This window comes from Pseudorasbora parva, chromosome 3, assembly GCF_024679245.1.
Source record: "Pseudorasbora parva isolate DD20220531a chromosome 3, ASM2467924v1, whole genome shotgun sequence".
NCBI lineage: Eukaryota > Metazoa > Chordata > Actinopteri > Cypriniformes > Gobionidae > Pseudorasbora > Pseudorasbora parva.
In genome coordinates this window covers 24,039,272-24,063,362 of record NC_090174.1, presented here as the reverse complement: position 1 = coordinate 24,063,362, position 24,091 = coordinate 24,039,272, and the positions used below count along the sequence as shown (strand labels likewise).

Sequence of the window (24,091 nt, the reverse complement as noted above, 5' to 3'; positions counted from 1 at the left end):
GTGGTGGAGACGTATCCGTGTCTGACGGCTGAGACTGTCAGCTGTGCTGGTGTCACTGAATGTGTGAGGTCTTGATCTGCAGTCAAATTGAGCTGCTGGGTGAAGTCAGCGTGATGCACATGATCTAAACCAGCGGTCCTCAACTTACTCAAGGCCCCCCCAAAAAATCACTGACAGGTCTGTTCTGATAGAGCTGCAGGATGCAGTGAAACAAACAATAGCAAATACAAATAATAAAGTATGACTAGCCCATTATGCATGCACACACACACACACACACACACACACACACACACAAAATCTACCCAAACGTTGGGTTGAGCTTGTTGGGTCTTTTTGTTGGGTTATTTTGTCCCATGGTAGCGTAGTTTTGTCTTACCAAGCCACTAGTTACTAGCTGAAATAATACACCCCTCCACCCACCCTCCGAAGCAACTGCCCAACGGTGGCTTTTTGCATCTTCATCAGAAGCCGCTCTCAATGCCACTGAATTGGTGCATTTAATTGGTAAAATGGTTTGTATACATTTTATTTAGTCTATAAAGTCTGTTCTGTGCTGCAAATCATTCATCTCATTAATCTAGCGCAACATACAGGGATGAGATGTTAGTCAGCAATGGTCTTCTTGCGTTTTGACCACAGTGCTTTTAGTCTGTTCATTGGCGTGAAAAAAAAAAAAAAAAGATTCCAAATATGGTCAAATTTGTTTTCAAGCACAAGTTATTAAATATTTAACTTTTAAAAAGTTATTTCGTTTAACTGTATAAGCTGTATAATTGTTGAGTTGTCATTCTTTTCTGCACTTTTTCACTCATTTTTGTTTATTAATAAATGTTCACCTGTTACTCTAGTAATTCTGTGTGATTTCAATTTTCAAACATATTTTGGGTTCATTTTAAGCCAGCAATATAAGCCACGTTTACACCGAAATTATCCAGAACAATTTGTCCCAGGAACTTTTTCCCCCCAGACTTTTGTTGCTGTCTGCGTTTCCATCGTGGTCTTAAGTACCGTGAAGATTAGGCAAATTAGTCCAGTAACGTATGACTTTGCATGAATTTCCAGTTCCCTCTGGATTCCATCCTCCGCATACATTTGAAAAATAAGCCAGAACCTCATCGTCTGTCCATCTGTCGTAGTTTTTAAACTCTATTGTTGATTCGATTAGCAAACAATCTTACTGCATGCATCGCAACATTTATTAAAAATGGTGGTTAAAATAAAATGATGGGAGAACTCAACCAATCAAAATGCTGTGTGAACTCAACCAATCAGCATGTTCAGCCCCCAAGTCCCACCCCCGAAAGTTCCTAAACTTTGAAAAAGTACTACCTCGTGAGCATGGACTTTCTGATTGAGAATTTTTTTTTTTTACCCTGAACTACATTTAGACCCTGGTCCCTGCAGTAAAAACACACCAAGTACCACCTTTTCACCAAAGACCCTGGAGAAAGTTCCTGTGGTTATAGTAATTTTAATCAGTAGTTTAGTTCAATAAAAACAACCAAGCATGTTGGGTCAAACATTTAACCCACACTGTAAAAAAAAAAAAAAAAAAAAAAAAAAAAGTCTCCAATTGAAAATTTTCAAGTGACTGATCACATCTACATTTGTCAGTTGGCCGAATTGAAATTCAGTGAATTTATGCAATTTAATTCACAGAAATTCAATTCGGCCAACTGAAAAATGTAGATGTGATCAGTCACTAGAAAATGGAGACCTGATTTTTTTTTTTTTACAGTGCATGGACTTGTCAAATTTTAACCCAGCACTGGGTTACCAAATAACCCAAGTGAGTTGCTTTTAACCTAGCACTTTGAGTTAATGATAGTCTTGTAAAGAAGGAGAAAAATGCTTCTTGTATCTTTTGTTGTTGACGTTAAAGTTTGTGCTCCAACCTGCAGAAATATACTAGTATTATTAGGCAGATACCAACATGAAGATGATCTTTAAAAAACATGATCAAAATTAGGCAAGGGAAAAAAAAATACAACATATTAAAGATAAGGTAATTTACAACTAATCATTGGCTGATTTTGGTCAGGCAGTTTAGCTGGGTAATGAGCTTTGGCTCATTTTTAAATTTTTAGATTATTGCATTATTGCATATTTCAAAATATACAAGAAAAAAATGATTTGAATTATATATATATTGTATAGATACACTCTGAAAAAGATCCTGGGTTGTTTCAGCCCATGTTTGGGTCAGATATGGACAAACACACAATTAATTTAAAAATTTGAACCAACATTTTTTCAGAGTGAAAAATATAATGGTAAACTGATGGCAGATTATTTCTAAATATATTATAAATATATTTCTTTGTTTTATGCTGTGAATTATTGGCTTCCAACAGCATGACAAACAAAACACTCAAACTATAAAGACATTTGTCAAAAAAAATAAAATAAATAAATAAAAATAAAACAGCATCTAATCACGTCACAACTAATCATTAAAATTATAGTTTGTTCACTTTTACACAAACAATTTTGGGGTCGACAACAGCAAAACAAAACAAGCAAAACCATTTGAGAACCACTGGTTTAGACTAGATCAAATTTAATACATTAATGGGGTACTAAAAACCTAATCAAACTATGATCTGTGACTGCATATACAACAAAACAAATGTGTATATGAATTCATACCCACGATCATGACACAGACGACAAAAAAAGCTGAACTTCTAGATAGAGTAGTAATGTAATTGTAATGGTGGCATACTCATATAAAGCCATAAGGCATAGCCTAAGCTATTGCTTATTTGATTACAAACAGAAAAAGTACATTAGGCTCAAATGAGCTAATGCAAAGGGATATTAGTGCTCGTCAGCGGTCAGCGGGCCTAAATGAGATGACGGATATCTCTACAGAGCGTGGTGGAGGTGGCGACGCCAGTGACGATAGGAAGACACAGGCAGCTCAACAGTACCTAATTCACTAAATGTCAAGCTCTCTGATGAAGACTAAAATGGTTGTGAAGTGCAATATGCTTGTGTTTAATGACATCAATAAGCCTTGCAGGAAATTTCATTTATACTACATTATTGCTTCAGTGCCTCAGGTGCTTCTCTTTTGATATATGAGAGAAGAGAATGAGGGGGTCTCGAAAGGGTGCGTGGGTTCTGTTTGAGACGGTCTGCGGCCGTTCACTCTCACAGATGATTGAGTGTATGTGTCCAACAAGTTGGTGAGGGGTCTTGCAGATAAGACGTGCAAGTGCGTACAACATGTTCCCAGATCATGGACTGTCCATGCTAAGGGTGGAAAAACAATATAGCCGAATTATATAGCCTATCTTCCATACAGAGGTAGAAGAAAGTGTATATTGTTGTGTTTGAAGAAGACTGTTCGAGTTAAGTTACAAAGTTACAATGTTATAGGACCTTTAATATGTAAATGCTTTTTACAATACAACTAACTGTATTATTATTACTACAACAAAAATTATAACCAATGCAATCCTATATCATTTATATATTGTAATATAATAAATTAGTGCTGGCAAAAATGACATCTAACATAAAAATTTTTTGTCTATATAATATATGTGTATAATACATACGGTATATGTGATTAATCAATTTGCCAGCACTAATTATATTACATTATATATATATATATATATATATATATATATATATATATATATATATATATATATATATATATATATATATATATATATATATATATATATATATATATATATATATATACACATACATACATACATACACACACACACATATACATACATACATACACAGTGGTGGTCAGAATTATTTAATATAATTTCAATATAATATAATAATTTGTAATATAAATCAACCGTTAGTAGACAGTGACTCTATACATGTCCATTTAACTTGTAGGAAAAACAAAATCCTTTCAATTTATAAAACAGAAACAGACATTACTTAAAGTATATTAAAGGTGACCATTCAACTTTTCCATCCGCTAGAGGGCACCTATTTAAAACAAGGTATAGTTTGATGACGCCAAGTTTGAGAGCAGCATTTTGGGAAATGTGGTCTTCACCTCACAGCCAGTTGAAAATAGGACTTGGCCAGAAATCATGTTCATGGATGGGGTTATTAATGTTACTGTAGTATGAAGCAGAGCAGGACCGAGTGTTGTGGAGCTGAGCAAGGCCACTGGAGTGATTGCTAATGAGATGAACAACACACACCTCGCGAGCAGCGGGACTTTTATTATGACGGGACGGGAAACAGTTGCTGGGCGTAGGCGCTATTTCGGCTTTTCCGGTGATGAGTATGAGGTAACGCAGCTCTGTTTATCATTTTAGATACATTTGAGTGTGTCATGACGTTACTCTGTGTGTTCGCTCGGCGGGTGCTGAGACACTTGTTCACACTGCTAAGAGTAAAGCGTTTCTGCAGAATAAAACCGGAAACCGAAGGGTAACGCAGATATGACACAATTAACTCAAGTAGATGCTATGCTCAGACATCCCGGGTCAGTGGTTAAAATAGCAATTTTATCCCAAATTTCAAATAGTTGGAAACATTTGGGATATTGTAAGTACTCAACTGAACAAAATATGTAACACTGGCCTAGTGGTTTTTGGATAATTTACTGCAAAACTACTACATAGTGCACCTTTAAATTATATATCATATGACATTTGCTAATATGTAATATGGTAAAATCCACATAAATCAAAATAACTGGTCTGTGGGAACCAAAGACAAATCAGGGCTTACTGTGACTACATGGAATATATAGGAAATACATTTTTTAGTTGCAGAAAATACAAAATCACTTTGGGGAGAAAATACAGATAAGCTGAGGTCAAGCACTTGTTAATGACTGTATGAGAAAGATTATAAAAACATCCATCTGAACGCTTCAAAACATTCAGTACTCTCTCCATGCTCATTCTCTAAAAAACTGTTTGACTGGAAGGAGCTTAAAAAGGCAGTCTTTTAATTTGTGCTAATATCTTTTTACAAAGACATCATTTTTAATAAAAAAGGAGACAAGGAAATGTGACTCTTTTGGAGCTCACGCAGAGTTTGCAGAGCTCACAGAGCTCACATCACAGAGTTTGAGCAATGCCCCAAACAATCCCTGTGCAGCTCTGGGCTATTTTTCTGCCTTCACAAAACAACTTTGAATAGTTCATGCATTATTTGTGCAGTATTCAGACAAGATTATTTTCACAGGTTTAACTTCTTGCCCCCAGACTCACAGAACACCCCGTGAGCAGAAATCATAGAAAGCGCATGTACGGTGGTGGGAACATTGGGGTTTATATAGTTCATTCCTTCATACATCCTTCACAGGTGATGCAATCAAAACTGCTGAACCTCAACATTTCAAACAATCTGCACGTCACTAGCGGTCTCTGAGGGAGTTCCCCCCAGGCATGTATACCGAGAAACAGAGAATCAATTCTCAGAGTTAATATCCTAAATAATCATATAGAATATTAGAGTTTGCCTTCACTGCCCTCCTATAGATAAATTGACATGGAAAGGAGAGCACAATCGCCTGTCATTGTAATTAGAGCACAGTGCTGTCGCATAATTAATATTGTCTTATTAGTCTGATAATGAAAACCCTGCAGGTAAGAACGGTAAGTGCTCCTCACCTCCCCCTCTAAACGTGATGAGGGTGGTGATCACAGACCCGCTGGAGAGGAGCGTTGCCATGTAAAGCACAAACTAACAGAAGACCCAGATTGAGTTTGTCTTTTTGAAACTGGAATGAAGGAAGGAATGTTGGTGGGAGAAAGCTGACGGTGGGTCAGAATCCACAGCTAAAGAGTTCCACAGCAGAAACTGCACAGAAAACACCAGTCATGTACAAAATGCTTGTTCTTTGGCTTGTCCATACTGTACACTAGAGATGCAACAATACAGTTAGTCCACGGTTCAATACATACCTCGGTTTTTAACCACGGTTTTTCGGTTCGGTTCGTTTTTTTTGTTATTCTATTCTTAAGCGACAGGAAAAGAAAAAAGTTAAGGAGAAAATGTTTTTATTGCAATACTCTTTCTTTATTTTACTTAAAAACTTTACTTAAACACTTTACCTAAAAAAAACTTGTACACATTCCCAGTGTATTGTATAACATTCCTCCGTCTTTCGGATGAGACGTTAAACCGAGGTCCTGACTCTCTGTAGTCATTAAAAATCCCAGGATGTCTTTCGGAAAAAGAGTAGGGGTGTAACCCCGGCATCCTGGCCAAATTTGCCCATTGGCCTCTGTCCATCATGACCTCCTAATAATCCCCATATCCTGATTGGCTTCATCACTCTGTCTCCTCTCCACCAATCAGCTGCTGTGTGGTGAGCGTTCTGGCGCAATATGACTGCCGTCGCATCATCCAGGTGGATGCTGCACATTGGTGGTGGTTGAGGAGATTCCCCCCTTCTATGTAAAGCGCTTTGAGTGCCTTGAAAAGCGCTATATAAATCGAACACATTTATTATTAATATAAAATAAATATATATAAAGATTTACAGTGGCAGCTGAGAGATGTACAGTAGCATTTAAGTATGAAATTGAATGAATAAATTTAGGTTTAAATGTTTTATCACAATTCAAACATTTATTAAAAGCTACTGTATTAAAGGTCTTTTTTTTATTAAAGGTCCCATTCTTCGTGTGTTTTCGAAGCTTTGATTGTGTTTACAGTGTGCAATAAAACATGAGTTCATGTTTCGCGTGTAAAAAAACTGTATTTTTCACACAATGTACTTATCTGTACAGCGCTGTTTTCTCTGTCCTAAAAACGGCCTGATGATTTCCTTGTTCTATGAAGTCCCTTCTTCAGAAACACGTAACGAGTTCTGATTGGGCCAGCGCTTCCCATGTTGTGATTGGACAGCAGCTTAGTGCCTCTTATCATAACGGGGAGATGCAAGCGCTGAATGTGGTGAAAACTGAAAAGCTACCAATAGATGTTTGGAACTCTCTCTATTTAAAAAGGGAAATATCACACATTTTATTTTAAGTATTTTGAATTGTTTTACACTTTTTCTCAAAGGTCCACTTATAAATGTTACTCATGTAAAAAATACACTAAATTTCAGTAAGTCAATCACTGGCCGACCACAATCAGTCAAAATTCCTTTTTTTTATATCTGGGGAAAACGTATATATAGCTTATTCTCTAAACAACTGTTTAAATGGATGATGTTTTGAAGCGTTCAAGTAGATGTCTTTATAATCTTTCTCATATAGAGATTAGCAAGTGCTTGACCTCAGCTAATCTTCAATTTTCTGTCCCAGACAAACCAATTTTGTATTTCCTGAAACTAAAAATTAATTTCCTAAAGATTCCATGAAGTCACTATTAGCCCTGATTTGTCTTTGGTTCCCACAGACCAGTTATTTTGATGTATGTGGACTTTACCATATTACCATGGTGCTAGGCCATTAGACCATTTGGTCATCATCATCATCATCATCATCATCATCATCATCATCATCATCATCATCATCATCATCATCATCAATAACGTTTTTACAACGCAATTATTGAAATATTTTCATGTTATACCAAACTTTTATTTTGACAGGTTTTCATAAAGGCTTTTGACTTCCTGTGAGTATGACATGACAAATGCCAATAGTTTTATCAAATTGAGCTTCAGAAATCCTTTTAATATGCTTATTTGGTGCTCAAGAAACAAGTTGCTGTTTAATATTTCTTATTAGTTAAATATTTTCATTAGTCAATAAGTTTCAAAAGTTACTTTTATTTGAAATAAAATAAAATAAAAACTTATGTAGCACTACAAATGTCTCCAGTATCAAGTAAATGTGTCCTTGCTATACAAAAATATTATTTTCTTTCCCTAAATAAATAAATAAATAAATAAATTGAATAACATCCTACTGATCTCAAACTATTTAACAATCTTGTAAAAAAAAACAAAAAAAAAACGTATATTGTAACTTAGCAATCCATACCCCAATTTTGCTGGTAAATGATATAAATCAAAACATTACTGGTTGGTTTGTAGTTTTCAACACATTGTTACTTTAAGGTTTTTTTTTTTTGTTGTTGTTTTTTTTCATTAAAAAAATAGCCAACTAGATACAGTTTCTTGGGGACAATTAAGTAGAATTTGAAACAACAATGCAAAACAAACCACAGAAAATTAAACAATAAGAACATAAAAATGTGCACTTGCAAACCTTATTATTGAGACTTGCGGTACATTTTAATAGTACAATGAAATTTTATTCATCATGATATATAACCCATTTAAAAATAATTCGTCTAAAGACTTTCACAGATTTGTACACATCGGCATAGTGAACGTGTGCAGATTCTGTGTGGGAATGTAATGACTTATGTAGCGGGTGGCAGATATGGGTTTCTGAGAGGCTGATGCCATTACATGCATAATTTCACTGTTATTTCACCATTCTATCCCATACAATCTTCCTCTAAGCCGGCAAAACACTAAACCGCATGTCGCACTGCTGGAGTCTCCCATATAAGACACATAAACACAACCATGTCTCTTCTACCAATGATATGGGTCTCAGACAGGACAATGGCTGACCACACAGGGTCAGCTCCAGGCTCCGACTCCAGGAGGGGGTTTGTTTACGTGCTGCTGCTGATGTGGCGGCAGTGATCTGGGGGATCAGAGAGGAAGGAAGAGCCTTAGCAGGGGGATCTGCAGGGGAGCGGTGGGGAGACAGAACACACGAGAGGAGGAGGGGGGGGGGCACGCTAATCCCCCCACAGACACCGTCCTCTGCCAGCTCACGCACAACGCCACAGCTGAGAAAAGAGGGAGCGTGGGAGGAACGGACGGAAGGAGACATGAGCCAGGCAGAGACGCCACGGTGGCCTTGACCAGAGCGTGTTGTCTGGGTGGGCAAGCGATAAGGTGGACACACACAGCTGAGGGTTTTAATGAAGTGCGCTGTTGTATTAGAAAGTTGATCTGTTTGTAAACTCCCATGCGGCAGGAATCCTCCTCAAACAACGAGGAGGGGTTCCGCAGGCCCCCAGATGAGCAGAATAAGTGAAGGGAAGCGATAAAGCGAGAGAAAAGAGGGGGAAAAAACCCACAGACCTCCCACAACGGCGGTATTACGACTCAATCTCCTCTGTCCGGCTGACCTTAGCGCTCGGGTGATAAGACATTTGTGTTCCACATTGGAAAAAAACGAGGAACGTCATATGAAACTCTGACCTCTTGCATGACAGGAATCTCAGAGGGAATTGAAAAATGAGGACAGGTGCTTATCAGGTGGTCCCGCTCTGACCCGAACTAATGAGCCGACTGGACTCCGAACAGTGAAGGGTAATCAATACCGCAAGATGCGTTTGTCTTAGCCGCCGCCGCGCTGACTTCAGATCAGTCAGGCTCTTTTAGAGCTCGGGCAGGACAGAACGAATGACTTCAAAGATGCCTGGATAATGACAGTGATGGAGTGACAGCAGGGAAGAGCGGGGAATTACCAATAGATTAAAAGGCAAGAGTAAAGAATACATGAAGACAAGACAAATCCCCAAAACAGAAACACACAAACACAAGGTCGAGAAAAGAGGGAGATGAATGCTGATTCACGGCAAGAGAGGGTTGAGAAATAAAACAGCTCGGTTGGACTCCGCTTTTCTTGTTATCTTGTTCCTCTTTTAAATATTTAACTTTTCGCCGTTGTCAGAGGAAGAACGTGGACGCACTTCATGTGACAGTCCCATAAGGCTTCTGTGTGATTCTTTCTCTGTTGTGTCATTCCAACCATTAAAGACAACACGAAGCCTCATTCGCAAGCATTGGAATTCAACTTTCATTCATTCAGGTCCCACTCCATTCTGATATGAAACACCCATATTTTAACATTCGCTCAATTCCCAAGTCACATCAGATGACTAACTTCAGAATGTAACATTTCCTATTGTACAGCGAGAGATTAATACATAGGCAGGGGGGAAGAAACAGGAATATTCAGACTTTTAGCAATTGTGATTTGATTAGAAAATTAAAATTACATATAACAACTAAGTAATGCAAATGATTTACTTTAAAATAGCATTATTTTAGAATACCAATGAAACCAGTCAGAAATGGGGAAAAGGTTGAACAGCAACATTTTAATATTGATTATGTATTATTATTATTATTATTATTATTATTATTATTATTATTATTATTCCTTTTTTAGATCTTTTTTTATTTAAATTTTCAGGTTGAATTTATTTATATTTCAGCAATTTGAAGTGATTTTTATTATTTTTTACACATTACTCTATTTAGCTTTAATTTGTTTTTAGTATAATTTTAGTAATTTTAATACTTAAATGGCTTAATGTCTTTTTGTTTGTTTTTTGTTGAATAAATGCATTTTATTTTGTTTTCAGCTTTATTTTAATCGTCTAAGTTTACTGATTTTGATTTTATGTTGTCTCTGCAAGCTCAAAGTCATGTTTTATTTATTGAAGCTGGTGAAGGAAAATAAACTATGCAAACCTTTAAATAATGTATGGTAACACTTCAGAATAAGGTTCATTAGTTAACATTAGTTAATGTATTCATTAACATGAATTAACCATGAACAGTTCATTTGTTAGTGTATTTGTTAATCTTTTCACATTTATTGCAATACAGTATATAACACAAATGCAACAGCATGTCATAAAAGCAAGATGACAACAGTTATAATGGTAATTAAACTAAACTATACCTGTTCTATCTTCATGCAGCATTTATTCTCTGGCTCTGCCAACATTTTACAACAGTTCCCACACGAGCGATTTTTTAGATTATCATGAGAGAATAAGCTAATCAATGACTTGAAGATAGTTAACTCCACACCAGCTAGATAAATGCATCAACTAACCATTCAGAAATGTCCTGTTGCATTTTACGTGTTGTAACGTCTTAGTGAGACTCTCCATCGTTGTCTGACTCAGTTTGAACATAAAAGGCTAAACAGTTTCAGAACTTTTTAGTGCGTGTCCGTGTGAGGCAATCAGAGCTGCTAACACGCTCTTGAAGCTCCGCCCTCTTCTTGAAAGGAGGCCGGGTGCAGCAGATCATTTGCATTTAAAGGGACACCTTCAAAAAGTGACAATTTTAACACTCTATAAAACAATATCTGTGGGGTATTTTGAGATAATTTGCATACACACTCTGAGACTTATTTTACACCTTGTAAAAAGGGGCATTATCAGACCACTATTACATGAAAACAAAAGCATGACTGATGCTGTTGCGTGGGCCTGCAGTCACTCTATAACTGCTATGTTCTTGTGTCATGTGTTTGTGTTTGTGTTTGTGTGTGTGTGTGTGTGTGTGTGTGTGTGTGTGTGTGTGTGTGTGTGTGTGTGTGTGTGTGTGTGTGTGTGTGTGTGTGTGTGTGTGTGTGTGTGTGTGTGTGTGTGTGTGTGTGTGTGTGTGTGTGTGTGTGTGACATATGAGGACACACATGTGTATAATGACTTGGGTATGACATAGGTATTACAAGGAGAGGGTGAAATATGAGGACATTGGCCATGTCCCCACTTCAAAATGGTTATAAATCATACAGGATGAATTTTTTTAGAAAGTAAAAATGCAGAATGTTTCCTGTGATGGGTAGGTTTAGGGGTAAGGGCAGTGTAAGGGGATAGAAAATACGGTTTGTTTAGTATAAAAACCATTACGCCTATGGAATGTCCCCATATGTCACAAAAACAAACGTGTGTGTGCGCGTGTGGGTCTACAGGACAGGGCACATTGGTGTTTCATCACATAATGAAACAACAAACTTAAACAGTAACATGATTTGTCACGTATTTTTCGTATTGCAATATGAAATTCGGTTAAGAGGTTTGTCCAAACCCAGGACAGTCAAGCCTTTATCATTTCCCGATCCAGTGAGACTTATTTTATTTTGCTATCCAATTTTCCAATCAATTAAAACCAAAATATAAGCAAAATACTCAATGTTTCTCTCACACACTCACAGTATAAAGCCAATCAGTATAAAATGTGGAAAAAAAGGGGAGTTATCTATGAAATCAAGCCATCTGGGCAGCTCTTCTTCATTAGAATACTGTATGTCTGTCATTCCACAGATGCAGAGAAAGATCCTCATTTATTAACAGCTTAATGCTCTCCCATCTGGAGTCGAGCCCACACTGTGTCACCTAGCGCGGAGTACAGTCACTAACTCTCTCTCTTCCATGTGTGTGTGTGTGTGTGTGTGTGTGTGTGTGTGTGTGTGTGTGTGTGTGTGTGTGTGTGTGTGTGTGTGTGTGTGTGTGTGGAAGGTAACGTTCATGACCCTCCACCCACTGAGAACATACCAACATGGACCCACACAGTACCTGCCACCCACACACAAACTCACACGCCGTCAGACACAAAGTATGAATGCATAAACAGTGTTGTACTGGCAGGGAGGTCAACAAAATGGCCAGGTAAACACACAAAACAAAACAATCGCATATATTGAGCTAGAGACACACACTTGCAAAAAGCAACAGACACCTGATATTACAGTAGGAAAGACACACATTATGAAACGCTTGCATATAAATCTCAGAAAAAAAGAAATAGAATAACTTAATTACATGCAAGCAGAACATCTGAAGACCAACTGCACCCCACCCCCCAAACCAACCCCCATGCCGTCTCACCTCCCTCCCCAGCTAACATGTTAATACACACGCACACCCCTCTAAGGCAAAGCTTTTCCCAGTGTTCAGCGATGAAAACCAGCCAATGATCTCACACTTCTGCATGTGTGTGTGTCTACATACCCCCTAATGATGATCCCACCGTGATATGAAGAGAGACAAGGAGAACAATGGAGAAGTTGGCTATACAAATAGATAATGGAGTGATAGTCAATGACCCTGAGTTTCAGTTTGCCTCCGGCTCTTGTGTGCAGATCGCATTCAAAGATGCTGTCGATCTGCAGTTGCGATTTGAAACCAAACTGCAACACGCAGGTGTACAAGACACCGTTTAAAGAGCGTTCAGAACAAACACTTTTAAAAACAGTTTTTTTATTTTATTTTTCTTGCTTTGCTTTTTTATTTATTTATGTACTTTCATGTTTTTGGGGATGTTTGTTAGGACATCATTTCAACATCTTATTGGGTGGGTATGGGAACTATTTCAGTTTGAATTAAAAATAAATGAAACTAAATAAATAAATAAATAAACACATACATAAATAAATAAATTATGTCAAGAAAAAAAGAAACCAAGAGAAAACAAAGAAAAACAATTAATAAACAAACAAGTATTTTATTCAAAAAAGTGTTTCAATTATAATTGCCCCTCCCCCCTTCCCCCTCCCCCTCCTAAAAAGTCAAGGAGGTCCAATATTGTTGTTTGGTGTTCTGCAGAGAAAACAATGAGAGAAATAACATAAAACACAGAATAAAGTTTCCTATAAGTCTCCTATGAAGTGAAAATTCTTGACAGGAAAGCCTTTATTGGACTGAATAAACTAAGACATTATTATTCCACACTTCAACCATCAAGGTTGCAGGGGGAAATGAAATGTTACTCCTCGTACTTTAACTTTTTTGAAAGGTAACTTCTTCAATACGTAACTTTGTGTGGAAAATCCTTGATCGTTTTCTTTGAAAGGCGGGATTCTCTTTGCCAGAGCTTCCTTACATTCTTTAAAGAAATCTGGCTCTAGTTTCATATTTTTTTCAACAAGACCAATGTAAAAGTACTCTCTAGATTTGTATATAAAACTTAGTATTTAACTATTAGTTAAGTCACTAAAATGTCATTTAATTTAATCGGTTATTATTTAGTTTAGTTTGTTTACTACATTCACTGTTATTTAACTTTCTTCAATTTGCTATTCATTGACAATAGTCATAACAATAAAAAGCAATACATTAAAATTTTAATTGACAAAAAGAGAAGCGCAGAGGCAGAGAACAAAGATTGGCAGAGAACACACATAGCACCTACACTATTTATGCTTCATCAATCCTAAAATCACAATCAGTCCTTATCGCCAGTGATGCTTTTGAGTGAACGGCACCATGCTCTCTCTATCTCTCTTTCTCTCTCTCTCTGAACCTGTCAGGGTAAACCTGTGGTCCAGCAGCTCCTTCAGGCCCGGCTGAAGTGCAAATTGGACATCTGGTGCTGCCTCCAGTCTCACAAAGACTCTCGCCCACTTCTGTAGCCCACATTCACACTCTCAAATCTGAGAACGCTGGAACACAGGGACACACACCACCAACAGTGGCATTCACAGACACAAGACAGACATTTAGAGGAAGAAATCAAGTTTTCAGCTGAATCTGGCCTGGTATACATTATGGTTAGAACCACACTGAAATCACACAATTGTCACATTCTGTGCTGATTGCAGGAAGAAAAAAAGAAGAAGAAAAAAACTAAATTTTGGGTTGATTCGTATATAGTGATACATTGAGTACATTCTTGTATCACATTCTTCCTTGTAACTGAATGCATTTTGAAAATAATCAAAAACCCCAAAAAATTTACATTTTAGCTATGCATTTTTTTCTGTTTACTCACTTTTACTGCACTTTAATTATGTCAAATTTCGTAAGAATTATATATATATATATATATTAATTAATTAAACATACATACATACATACACATGTGTGTATATATATATATATATATATATATATATATATATATATATATATATATATATATATATATATATATATATATATATATATATATATATACGTATGTATGTATGCATGCATGCATGGATATTTTTTTAAGCGCTGTCAAATCTATTAATTGTGAATACTGGCATGAAAAAGTTTGGGTACATAATATATGTGTGTGTAAAAATGAAACATACAGTATACATGCATATATTTCTTAAATATGTAAATTAAGGAGTATTAATATAATAATAATAATAATAATAATAATAATAATAATAATAATAATAATAATAATAATAATAATAATAATAATAAACAGTTCGCACAAAATATTATGTAAACACAAACATTTATTTTTTACTCGCTTCCAACTCGTCACATATTGACGGTTGGTCAGGACCCCTTTGTATCACTTTTTAACACACGGGGTACCCCTTTAGTGCCATTTTTCAACGGGCAGGCTGCTCCATTCATTTCAATTGTTTGCCATATGCGTCAGATCAAGACACATTTAATTTGTTGCATTTGTAGCATTTTATGAATATTTATAGGCTACTTTTTATTTTGGAGCAACTAACCCCACTCCTGCCCTGAACCTACCCACGTAACATGTATAAAAGTATTAACTTGTTGCATTCCAAGTCTTCTGAAGTCATGCGATATCTTCATGTAAAGAACAGAGTTGATATTAATGTTTTAATCGCTGAAATGATGATCCCGCCACTCAGTGAATACACTCAATCATATCTTATTCAAATGATGCACCAGACTCTTTAGCATGAAGCAATTGGTCACGAGACACACGAGAGCCAATGACATTTTACAGTCAAAGCTGACATAATGACACAATTGGTCACGAGACACACGAGAGCCAAATGACATTTTACAGTCAAAGCTGACGTAATGACGCAATCGGTCACGAGACACACGAGAGCCAATGACATTTTACAGTCAAAGCTGACGTAATGACACAATTGGTCACGAGACACACGAGAGCCAATGACATTTTACAGTCAAAGCTGACATAATGACACAATCGGTCACGAGACACACGAGAGCCAATGACATTTTACAGTCAAAGCTGACATAATGACACAATTGGTCACGAGACATACGGGAGCCAATGACATTTTACAGTCAAAGCTGACATAATGACACAATCGGTCACGAGACACACGAGAGCCAATGACATTTTACAGTCAAAGCTGACATAATGACACAATTGGTCACGAGACACACGAGAGCCAATGACATTTTACAGTCAAAGCTGACATAATGACACAATCGGTCACGAGACACACGAGAGCCAATGACATTTTACAGTCAAAGCTGACATAATGACACAATCGGTCACGAGACACACGAGAGCCAATGACATTTTAGTCAAAGCTGACATAATGACACAATCGGTCACGAGACACACGAGAGCCAATGACATTTTAGTCAAAGCTGACATAATGACACAATTGGTCACGAGACACACGGGAGCCAATGACATTTTACAGTCAAAGCTGACGTAATGACACAATTGGTCACGAGACACACGAGAGCCAATGACATTTTACAGTCAAAGCTGACATAATGACACAATCGGTCACGAGACACGAGAGCCAATGACATTTTACAGTCAAAGCTGACATAATGACACAATTGGTCACGAGACACACGAGAGCCAATGACATTTTACAGTCAAAGCTGACATAATGACACAATCGGTCACAAACATTCGAGAGCCAATGACATTTTACAGTCAAAGCTGACATAATGACACAATTGGTCACGAGACACACGAGAGCCAATGACATTTTACAGTCAAAGCTGACATAATGACACAATTGGTCACGAGACACACGAGAGCCAATGACATTTTACAGTCAAAGCTGACATAATGACACAATCGGTCACGAGACACACGAGAGCCAATGACATTTTAGTCAAAGCTGACATAATGACACAATTGGTCACGAGACACACGGGAGCCAATGAAATTTTACAGTCAAAGCTGACATAATGACACAATTGGTCACGAGACACACGAGAGCCAATGACATTTTACAGTCAAAGCTGACATAATGACACAATTGGTCACGAGACACACGAGAGCCAATGACATTTTACAGTCAAAGCTGACATAATGACACAATTGGTCACGAGACACACAAGAGCCAATGACATTTTACAGTCAAAGCTGACATAATGACACAATTGGTCACGAGACACACGAGAGCCAATGACATTTTACAGTCAAAGCTGACATAATGACACAATTGGTCACGAGACACACAAGAGCCAATGACATTTTACAGTCAAAGCTGACATAATGACACAATTGGTCACGAGACATACGGGAGCCAATGACATTTTACAGTCAAAGCTGACATAATGACACAATCGGTCACGAGACACACGAGAGCCAATGACATTTTACAGTCAAAGCTGACATAATGACACAATTGGTCACGAGACACACGGGAGCCAATGAAATTTTACAGTCAAAGCTGACATAATGACACAATTGGTCACGAGACACACGAGAGCCAATGACATTTTACAGTCAAAGCTGACATAATGACACAATTGGTCACGAGACACACGAGAGCCAATGACATTTTACAGTCAAAGCTGACATAATGACACAATTGGTCACGAGACACACGAGAGCCAATGACATTTTACAGTCAAAGCTGACATAATGACACAATCGGTCACGAGACACACGAGAGCCAATGACATTTTACAGTCAAAGCTGACATAATGACACAATCGGTCACGAGACACACGAGAGCCAATGACATTTTACAGTCAAAGCTGACATAATGACACAATCGGTCACGAGACACACGAGAGCCAATGACATTTTACAGTCAAAGCTGACATAATGACACAATTGGTCACGAGACACACGAGAGCCAATGACATTTTACAGTCAAAGCTGACATAATGACACAATTGGTCACGAGACATACGGGAGCCAATGACATTTTACAGTCAAAGCTGACATAATGACACAGTCGGTCACGAGACACACGAGAGCCAATGACATTTTACAGTCAAAGCTGACATAATGACACAATCGGTCACGAGACACACGAGAGCCAATGACATTTTACAGTCAAAGCTGACATAATGACACAATCGGTCACGAGACACACGAGAGCCAATGACATTTAAGTCAAAGCTGACATAATGACACAATTGGTCACGAGACACACGGGAGCCAATGACATTTAAGTCAAAGCTGACATAATGACACAATTGGTCACGAGACACACGGGAGCCAATGAAATTTCACTATGAAATCTGACATAAGTTTTCTTCGGGATACAATTTTTGAAATTTGAATGTGTGCCTGATCTTGGGCGGATAGAGACGCTGATGGTTTTCTGGGTCTTTTCTTCACACAAATCAATCGTTTGGCCTGGGAACACTTGGAAAATATGTACTTTTTGAATAAATTGTGGATGAAGTTGTATCTGCTTTTATATCCTGTGTGTTATATCACATAATACACAAATGGGCTGGGCTATATGTTCAAATGTGTCTAACTAGCGTAAATAAAATAAATGTAAACACTCCAATATGTTATAATGGCAAAATCATAACCCAATCAGTTCAAAATCATAACCCAATCAACACAATACAAATGAATTACCATATGACATTTCGCTAAAAGTAATATAAAACTGTATTATTAGAGTAAATGGACAAGAAAACATAATTATGTAATTATTCAATGTGTAATTTTATGGGTCGAAAATTCATAATCATTTTCTTTGAAAGGTGGGAGGTTCCTAGCACGACAGCATCCGCGTCATACTTTTCAACAAAACCAGTGTAAGAGTACAATATATTTGGACTAACTATTAGTAGAGTAACTGTAAATGAAAAAAATAAATAAATGATTAGACTAAAATGGCATTGCTAAAGCAAACGGTCTAGTTCTAATTATGCTAGCATTAGACTTTCAAGTTTTTTGTTTTGTTTTTTTTTGGTGTAAATATAGGGTCATATCACCTATAACAGTATCAGCACTACACAAGACTAACTCAGAGAGCATCATACTGTCGACGTCTGTGCTGTGCTTTAGAGCAATGACAAACCTCATTGGCACGGTTTGTACATCCGATCTATTTATGCAGGTAGACATGACTTAAGGGATAAGGTACTACTATTTTCTTTCTAGACTGTTTAATGAATGCAGTCCAGCACAAACAACACTTTAATATCAGGTGCCACGACAGCGATTTGATATTGCACGCATCTATATTGCACACATACATCACAAAAGCATCTAACATTGCTCAACCGAATCCTTTAACATTCAAAACAATATCACAGAACCCAACCTGCTTTCACTTCCACTCTATTTAAAATTCACTCAACAGAAGTTCATGAAAACTGGTCACCCGCTGTTCTACTCCGAAACTTTTGCTTTATGTTTTTAGCCACGTACACAGATATGCAATGATAACAGGAGAGAAGTGTTTTTTTTGTTTTGTTCTTAAAGGGATATTTCTCATAGGATCATACCTGGACCAGAAATAAAACACTCCCATAATCCTAAAAGAGACAATTTCTTTTCTTTGAACATCAAACGAATACGCACTACAAATAAAGCCAAAGAATTCAGATGTAAATGAGCAAAGATAATTAAGTGCATGTATACACAAATGAACTTAATACTCAATGAACCGCATTTGAACTTTCAAAGCCACGTACATGCAGGCTACAGTAGAAAGAGAAACTTCCTACAAATCCTGAAGGCACACTTAAGTACAAACACACAGTATAATAAGCCAACATGTGATACACATCAGAATATGAACAATCAACACTCTTAAACCCTGTAACTTGCACACAGCCCCAGAGCGTGACAGTAGAACGAGGTTGGGGAAAGTAATGGTTGGTAAAGCGTGAAGGTGTGGACAGTTAAAGTGCTGTAAATCAGAGCACAGCAGAGTTTGCTCAGACAAAACACACAGGGAAAAAAACTAAAAAATGAAAGATGGTCTATACTTTATCACAGAGACCCTAGCCACACCCATTCGCCGGGTCCAAAATGTTTAGTGATCTGATCACTTCAAAGATTCACATGACCCATATAAACATGATTGATGGCCTACACTGTAAAAAAAAAGGGCACATTTTGAACTTCTGCAGTACAATGGACTTGGATGTTTAAGTTATTTCAACTTAAGTTATGTAAAACTGACTTTAAAAAATGCGTTACATCTTGTATAACTAATAAAAAAAAAGTTTAACATTTCGTAACTTATTTTGATGAGTTAAAACAATGTAAAACATATGTTGTCATAACTTATTGAACATATAATTTTTTACAGTGTATACACATAATACACCACCGCTCTAAAACAATGATTTGAAAATGTATTGGTGGTGTGTGGGTACAAAACATTTCTTCTGTCCTTTACATTAGTTCTGTGAAGTCTTGTGCATGTACATGATTTTTTTCTTTTCAAATGCAATTTTTTTATAATTACTAGCTGTACATTTGGAAATCCATTCACTCATTTATTCACTAATTCACAAAAATAATAAATTCTGATTATTTGATCTAAAATACACTAAAATATATTATTAATAGTAGTGAAAATTATTAAAATGTTAAAAAAAGTTTTTTTCCAGGATTCTTTCATGAATAGAAATTAATTAATTAATTAATTAATTAATTAATTCATTCATTCATTCATTCATTCATTCATTCATTCATTCATTCATAATTTATCTGAAAAAGAGATGTTCTGTAACATAATAAACGTCTTTACATTCACTATTGATCATTTTTATGCAGCATTGCTGAATAAAATATTCATTTATTTTCAATAAAAAAAATTAAAATTAAAAAAACGGACACCAAACATTTGAGCGGTAGTGTAAATAAACACATATGTTTAAGTATCAGTCACATCAATATTCAGTTATATCATTTTTAATCAAAGATGTTCTATATCAGGGGTCTCCAACACGTCGCTCGTGAGCTACCAGTAGCTCGTGGCCTGATTGGAGGTAGCTCTCCAAGACGTAGGCTACTTTGTAGGGGTGTAACGATTCGTTTAACAACGATTCGAATCACAATTTGAGGTTGTCGATACGATTTAAGGACGATATTGGTTCATTTAGAACGATATGATCCGAAACAATTCAGTGACTTGAAATCAATTCAGTAACTTTTTAGCCAAAAATTTAAATCAGTGTGACTGTTTTATTTCAACCGAATCGAAGTTAAAACGAATCGTTACACCCCTAGTACTTTGCACCTAATCAGAGTGAGCTAATTTAGACTGACATAGAATTTTTTATTTATGAACAAATGTAAATGTAAACATGCAAATGTAGGGTTGTCACAAGTACAGGTAGGCTACTTTAGTACGATGTTGGTAGTGAAATTTTTTTTAAAAATGACAATACCAGCATTTCTGTATTACCGGTAACGTTAGTAGGCTACTGACTCCCGAGTATATTCGGTACACGAAGCTTTCGTGTTAATCTAAGCGCAGGGCTCCAAACTGTAGCCGAATATATACTAGTGTCTGTGACTATTAAACTGCAAATTACTATTTAAATATTACTCCTGCAAATTCTGCGTCTCTGCGTGGATAACAGGCACAGATGCGAGGGCGCGGCAGCGCGCGCCCGCGCGTGCACACACACACACACACACACACACACACTGCGTGTCTCTGCTGTGTGCCACTATGAGGACACACAGGCGCATAAACTGTCACTTCATGAGAATTTAACGTTTCATTTAAGTAAGCTGTCATATGAACACAGACACTCAAAGGTCTTCATGGCAACCCGTCATAATAAAAGTTTGGTTTAACGTGAAGTTTAACGTGGAGAAATTGACAGAATATATTAGGCTACTACATCTCTACTAATAATGATAATTATGCCTAGATGGTTCCTTATTTTTCACTTGATATTTTATGTATAAACAATGATTACTTTTTAAACAGCATACAGCCGTTAAATGTTTATTTATGATTTACTTATAATAATTATCATCGTAAATAATAAACGTTTTAAATTTATTTTTATTTATTTTTAAATAGTAAAAAAAAAACATTTTGCTGTGGTACCAAAATTAGTACTGACTACTGTAAAATGTTTATGGTATTGGTAAAGACTACTGGAACTTTTACTACACTCTTTCAGGTGTAAAACAGTTTGGATTGTTGTTAATATGAGAATTATGATGCATTATTTAAGAGTTTTAAGTATTGTAGAACATGAGTAGCTCTTGGCGACTTTCATTTTTAAAAAGTAGCTCTCAAATGAAAAAAGGTTAGAGACCCCTGTTCTATATACTATTGATTTAAAGCACACATAATTTCCACAATAATCTACGAAGAGAACAAAATATGACATTCTTATGTAAAACGTTATCAAATATAAACATTACCTCTCCCAGCGCTTCATATCTTTTCTGGTTCCATCGATGTAGGTCCTCCTTGTAGTTGAAGATAAAAGGCTCTCCTGTGTTTATGTGTCTTAACTGACCATCTACAGAAAATAAAAAGACACCATTTTATCATTTTTAAAAAGTGACATCTTTAAAGCCTGAGAATACCTAAATTTGGCTTGTCTCCCATAAACAGGTTGTAACTCATTAAAAAAGTTGCCCCACCCATATTCTGCTATCTAGTCCCAATAAAGTCACACTGCCCACGTTAATGCCCTGTTTGCATCTGAGGCTCGATGCATTTGTGTTTATTAACTTGCATCTTCCTATAACATTTCTCCCAAAGTTCCAATTTAACTACAGATGAAGGGAATATTAAGGGCAATATTAGTGCAGAGTATCTTGAAGTGGAGCGTGATGGAAGGCATGAAGCCAAAGCTTTTGTGAGCCAACAAGAAAAGAATGTTTTTCCGACATAAAAGTAAGACGTCTCTGATTGGCCATCACACACTTGAAAGCCTTGTTGTTTTCTCAGCAAGGGCACAACATTGGCAGGCTTGAACTCATGTGAAGCACTCTTTACCTTTACATTCAGAAACCATTTGCACCTGCATTTTGAGGGGCATCAAACACCTCAGCCAATCCAATTCTAATTTAGCAGTCTGGATCCAATGGAACATTTCTGAATAGACTGAAAGCTTTAGAATTGAAGGCTGCCCATACACATCCTGAAGAAGTCTTTCTATCTATCAGGAGCAGCATACCGGCTGTGACCTTCAGTTCAGAACCTCGGGCCTGCTTGATGTGCATCATTCCCCTTCATGCAATTAAGTACGTTTGGCTGGCGTCCCCCCATCTGGCAGGTACAAGGCCAGCGAACGGCTAACGCCTCTCCTGTCCCCCTTACTTCGGCCTTCTGGGACGTCTGGCAGGCCTTCCTCAGACAGCTGGTGCAGCAATAGCGGTCTCCGCAACTGTACCTCAAGCCACCAGAGATCCGAGAGCGTGCGCGAGTGTAACTGGACCACTGCAACTGTTCCCTCCTATGAGCATCCTTTGAGGGACTCGTTTGAGAGCGGGCCAGCCGACTTCATTCAAAGTGACCCACTTGAATGCCACTGTTCTGCCAAGGCTGGACAATGAGGCCTGGTTTTTGCCAAGTACCGATGCTGCTAAACAGCTGCTGAGGTGGATGAGGTAAACAACAACAACAACAACAACATGCTGGGTTAGGACTAATGGTGTTTCAGAGGAAAAGGCTGAATGACTGGCATATTTGCCAGCCACTCTTTTGTAATAGTATAATTGTCTTTACCAACACTTCCACAATTTAATAAATGCTTAGAAAAAAAACTAAATATATATCTTACTAACATCAAACTTGTGAACTGTAGTGTTATATATGCAGCTAAATGCTGAGCTAAAACATTATGACCACCTGCCTAGTATGCGGTTAGTCCTCCGTATGCGGCCAAAAAAAGCACCGCCCCATCGAGGCATGGACTCTATAAGACCCCTGAAGGTGTGCTGTCGTATCTGGCACCAAGACATTAGCTGCAGATCCTTCAAGCCCTGTAGGTCACGAGTTGGAACTGCCGTCGATCAAACTTGCTGGTCCAGCACATCCCACAGATGCTCAATTGGATTGAGATCTGGGGAATCTGTTCCTCAAGCCATTCCTGAAAAATGTTTGTGGCAGGGTGCATTTCCAGCTGAAAGAGGCCACTTCCATCAGAGAACATCATTGTCATGAAGGGGTGTGCCATGGTCTGCAACAATGTTTAGGTAGGTGGCATGTGTCAAATTACTATCCACATGAATGGTCAGATCCAAATATGGCTTTGAACATTACACTCCCTCCACTGGCTTAACGTCATCCCACAGTGCATTCTTCCCCAGGTAAGCGCCACACATGTGCACATCTGTCCACGTAATTTAAAATAAAATGGGACCCATCAGGACAGGAGACCTTATTACAATGCTCCAAAGTCCAGTTCCGAAACTCACATGCCCATTGTAGGGGGGTCATCATAAGCACTC

The 24,091-nt window shown here is 37.3% G+C and overlaps 1 protein-coding gene across 3 annotated transcripts in view; it reads right to left on the bottom strand.

Moving 5' to 3' along the window:
* arb2a (ARB2 cotranscriptional regulator A) overlaps positions 1-24,091 on the bottom strand; it is a 264,254-nt gene that overhangs the window by 232,515 nt on the left and 7,648 nt on the right. For all 3 annotated transcript variants that reach the window (XM_067438216.1, XM_067438214.1, XM_067438215.1), the window contains exon 4: positions 22,052-22,152. In XM_067438216.1, coding sequence (XP_067294317.1) covers positions 22,052-22,152 — 101 coding nt within the window. The remainder of the gene's footprint in view (positions 1-22,051; positions 22,153-24,091) is intronic.